General features: G+C 39.0%; 1 protein-coding gene across 1 annotated transcript; it reads left to right on the forward strand.

Annotated features, from left to right (window-relative positions):
• Positions 1–957: 957 nt before the first annotated feature.
• Positions 958–1711, forward strand: LOC116179511 (calcium-binding and coiled-coil domain-containing protein 2-like; the record flags this gene model as incomplete). The annotated part of the gene is made up of 3 exons (XM_031499307.1): positions 958–1143; positions 1188–1380; positions 1431–1711. Coding segments are annotated over exons 1-3 (522 nt in total), but the record flags the coding sequence as incomplete, so codon positions are not given.
• Between the last annotated feature and the right edge of the window lie 4 nt (positions 1712–1715).

Consider the following 1715-nt stretch of genomic DNA (forward strand, 5'->3'; position numbering starts at 1 on the left):
GTGGGGGGGGGGGGGGGGGGGGCGATTTTGAACATACTTGTTTGTTGTTCTGCTGGGAATGGAGTCCTGTTCGATTTTTAATTACTCCCTTTTTTGTATTGCTTGAAATTCATCTAAGGACTTCAGCTGCTGCATACAGTCTTTTTCGATCTGAAGGTACTAACTAATTGCATTTGACTGTTGAGTGAGAAATAGTATAGAGAAGCAACTGCAATGTAAAATTGCGATACATTCCCCATCTCACTTGCCGATGCCTCCCGCACTCCGCCGTAAACAGTAGGAGAGAGGACTCGACCGCCACTCATTTTCGAGCGCACGTTTGACGTTGACTGGTTTATGGACCAAATTAGGATGCCAGCTATGCCTATGAGTTTAAAAATAGTAACGCATACATTATTAAAAAAAAAAACTAAACCGTTTTTTTGTGATTGAAATTTCATTCAATTAGTTTAGTTTAAAAAATTCCACCTCCCTCTACTTGAAGTTAAAAACTGCTGGTGCTCTTGCTTGCATAATCGCACAATGCAACAGGCAGAAATATTATCACCTCTTCGCCTAATGGTTTAGAGACTGCTGCATCTACCTACCTCATTAGCAAAGAGTACTATTTCCTCTTTGCTCATTAGTAAGAGAAGATCTTATTCACTGTTCCAGCCAAAGTAAAGTTGTAGCACAGACAACATATACTGTCTGTGGTTGTAGGTAGGTATGTACTTGGCAATAAACAACATCCTGCCAAATTTCCTGCAATAGCAATATTTATTAAACAGTTTAGGACCAAAACTATATACAACTACTGACGATAAATTATTCATGAGGGCACCACGGAAGGTACGTTATCTGGTAAAATCTGTTATTCCTATTTGTGGTCTCACATGCAGACTAGTTGTGAACATACCATTAGACTTTGTGAACCGGTCGACTTATCCAAGAAGCGAACCATTTCGTTTGTTTTGTTGTTTGTGTATATTTATTGATTATTTTCTTTGTTGTGTTTGCAGGCACAGCTTTGTCGTTGTGACATTTTGATAAACACTAATTTTAGATAAACGATTATTTCGCAGTGTTGCGTATAGCAATATTTTGTAAATAAATATGAATAGTGGCGACTTAGAGTCTTGCTTTTCTACAATTATTCCTAGAGTAAGTGCGCAAATTGTTATAAATAAACTGAAATGTACATTTAGGTTGAGTTTCTCAATGTACAAGATCAATATTCCTATAATGACGACCTAATTTGTAAATATTACCTAACAGACTATGAGGTGCAAGAAGGAGATAGAGTTGCTATATTTAGACTGGGGTGGCAGTACATAAAAGATTATATTTTGTTTGAGTGGGCCCCCAAAGACAGCGAGGCCAATCTCGTAGTATTTAACAGTAAGTCGTTTAAAATCCAACTACCAAATTATTTCGTGTGATTCTTCTAGAACCATGCCTTCCAAAGAACACCTCCGAAATTTATCAGTTTTGTTTCATATCCGGGGAAAATAACGTGCTCGGCGCCAGCGAACCCTTCCAATTCTCCGAAAAAACCAAAAATTACCAATCGCTGTTCAGATCGTCCGTACTCAAGCTAGACAGTTCGATGCAGGACGATTACAAATCTTTAAGCAACGCCTCGCCATCCTCCCTCAATAATATACCCGACGTGATCGAGCGCGATCGCGAGATGCTTCGATTGAGGGAGGAGAACGAATTTTTACGAAACACAC

This window comes from Photinus pyralis, unplaced genomic scaffold (assembly GCF_008802855.1).
Source record: "Photinus pyralis isolate 1611_PpyrPB1 unplaced genomic scaffold, Ppyr1.3 Ppyr1.4_LG8, whole genome shotgun sequence".
Lineage (NCBI taxonomy): Eukaryota > Metazoa > Arthropoda > Insecta > Coleoptera > Lampyridae > Photinus > Photinus pyralis.